Source organism: Symphalangus syndactylus, chromosome 2, assembly GCF_028878055.3.
Source record: "Symphalangus syndactylus isolate Jambi chromosome 2, NHGRI_mSymSyn1-v2.1_pri, whole genome shotgun sequence".
Taxonomy (NCBI): Eukaryota; Metazoa; Chordata; class Mammalia; order Primates; family Hylobatidae; genus Symphalangus; species Symphalangus syndactylus.
The window spans coordinates 8587501-8590000 of NC_072424.2; the positions used below are offsets into that span (position 1 = coordinate 8587501).

Genomic DNA, 2500 nt, shown 5'->3' on the forward strand with positions numbered 1-2500 from the left:
TCGTTTGGTGAGGCTGGGCGACTGCGCACGCGCCCCGCGGCCTGAACTATGCTTTTGCCTGACACTCTGGCCTGGGCCTAGGCACAGACATGACAAATTGTCCCCCAAGTCAATGCTGACAGCTTCTGATGATTAATGGTCTGATTATGAAGTGGTTTTACACATACAGAATTTACATCACAGAGAGTTAGAAATTTTGCCATGTCACATACGCCGAGGCATTTTGAAGAGCTTTACTATTTGCAAAGAAAAAAGAGGGCAAAATCCCTGCAAAAGCCATGTCATGTAAAATCAATACATCGGATCAATGCTTTATTAACAAGAAAATGTCTTACTTCACATTCCTGTGCGGACCTTTGTCTCCGGGATGTATGATGGAATGTCAAATCATATTGTGGTCCTCAACTTTCGGGCGCATTATTGAGTGTACGTGCGAGGCTTCCTGCGTTGCTTACAAGATGCGCCAGCACCCAAGCACTGGAGAACAGTGACCAATTATTTTGGAGAGCACTTGCAAAGGCGGCCCCCTAGCCGTCCTCTCCGGAAGCCGCAGTCTTTGTGTCCGCCCCCGCACCTTGCAGACCTGCTGAGTTGGGGGATGTTAATCATCAAATTACTAATGAGTGATGGCCCAAATTGCAGGCAGAGTAATGAATAGATGGTGGCAGGTCTTATTAGTCTCCGAAAAACCTCTGATTTATGTTGTGCCACGCACCGTGGAGTGACTCCACGGAAAACGCCATCTACATCAAGAAGTAATGTACTCTAATAAGTATTTTCATCTTAACTCGTGTCCCCGGGCCTCTGGGCTCAGTTTTTGTTGGAGTCAGGCAGAGCCATAATAAAGCCCGATGGCTCCTTATAAAGCTTGTTAAACACAGTGTGTGTAGTCGGACGGAGTCCCGGCCGTGATTCATGCACTGTACACAGCGCATGTGCCGCTGATTTATGGCCGCGCACAGTTCATAGTCAAAATTACAATTTGAGGGATAAAAAGATTAATTACTGTTTGTGGCCAGCAATTTCGTGAGGCTGGTGGATTGCAGCTGTAGAATGATAGTGCTCTACATCAGTTTGTAGGCAGCCATTCACAGATTATTAAAGCTTTGCAAGAATAAGTGCTCCTCCTGCCTGGTTTGTGCTCAGGCAATATGCTAGACAAAAAAGGACCACAGGGATAAATCTGAGGCTAGCAATAGCTGGACATATGTCATAATTGCCAGTTTCCCATAAATCCCTGGCCAGTGTGGAAGGCACCGTGTGATGCCGACATCACATCGTGATGGTGGTGATTGCTATATATGGCCCCAAGACCTGTAACTTTGTGACTGCACTACCATTTTTACAATATATTGAGTCACCCTTTGACTTTCTTCCAGTCTAATTATAGATCAGAAATAATCGTTGCTTTTATGTGCAAAAGAAAGGGGGAAAATCTATTCCTTAAGACACAGCTAGTATTCAGGGGTGCTTGCCTTAGAGAGCATCAGAGCAGGAGAACTACACGTTTATTTGTAAGTGTGCAATAAACGAGTAATGGATGACATAAAAGTAATTAACCTGATCTACATTTCTGTGTCCTGTTGCAGCTCTTAATGAACCAACCATAGATTACGGCTTTCAGAGGTTGCAGAAAGTGATCCCAAGACATCCGGGTGATCCCGAAAGGTTACCCAAGGTTAGTAAAAGAGCAAGCAGCACCCCGCTCATAGTGGGGCCGCCACTGGGCTGGTTCTGGTTTGGGGGCAGCAGGTGCTCTGGGAAGGGGGGATTGCAGATTCCCCAAACTCTGTGCCCCCCACAGGGCCGACAGGTGTGAGGAGCTGCCCAGGCCCGCACCTGAGCAGCTTCAGAGGTGGGTGAAGGGTGAGAGAAGGGGTAGACGGCTTGAGTTTTACATCTCATCTCCAAAGGACCGTCTATTTAAGGGAAGCAAAGAACAGCTTTTCTGATAACAAATATTTTGGATTCTGCGAGGGGGACATAAACTTCCGCGTAATGAAATAGTTCAATTAAACATTTTCCACTCCAGTGGCCTGCGCTGATTTCCATCTAAGCAGCCCCAGTCTGATCTGTGATTACTTGACTCTTGTTTTCCTTTCATTTTCTAAAGCTCGATTCAGTTTAATCTTTTGTTTACAAAGCTTTTGTTATAAGTCCCTGACTTAGCAGGCTAACAAATGAAGTCCACATATTAATATCTAGAGGGACTTTCTATTTAAATTCAACAAAGACAAAAGCTGCCCGCGTTGTTTATGCATACGCCACATATCACAGAAATTCCATTTTGACGTATAACATTAAAGATAAGTCAAGCTTATAATTTTTCCTTTCCTTTGATATAATTTTGTCTCTTTCTCTCTTTAGAAGCCCTCTCTGATTTCCAAGGCAGAGTTGAAAATGCAAAATGAAAAATGAAGTCATAACATTATGGCTGATTGTTTTACATTCCATCCCTGTGTGTACCAAGTCTTGACCACCTCTGAGTTTTATTAACACA

At 44.4% G+C, this 2500-nt stretch overlaps 1 protein-coding gene across 14 annotated transcripts in view; it reads left to right on the forward strand.

Moving 5' to 3' along the window:
- The window catches only part of EBF3 (EBF transcription factor 3), a 128640-nt gene that overhangs the window by 113894 nt on the left and 12246 nt on the right, over window positions 1-2500 (forward strand). For all 14 annotated transcript variants that reach the window (XM_055245380.2, XM_055245383.2, XM_055245392.2 and 11 more), the window contains one exon: window positions 1590-1678. In XM_055245380.2, coding sequence (XP_055101355.1) covers window positions 1590-1678 — 89 coding nt within the window. The remainder of the gene's footprint in view (window positions 1-1589; window positions 1679-2500) is intronic.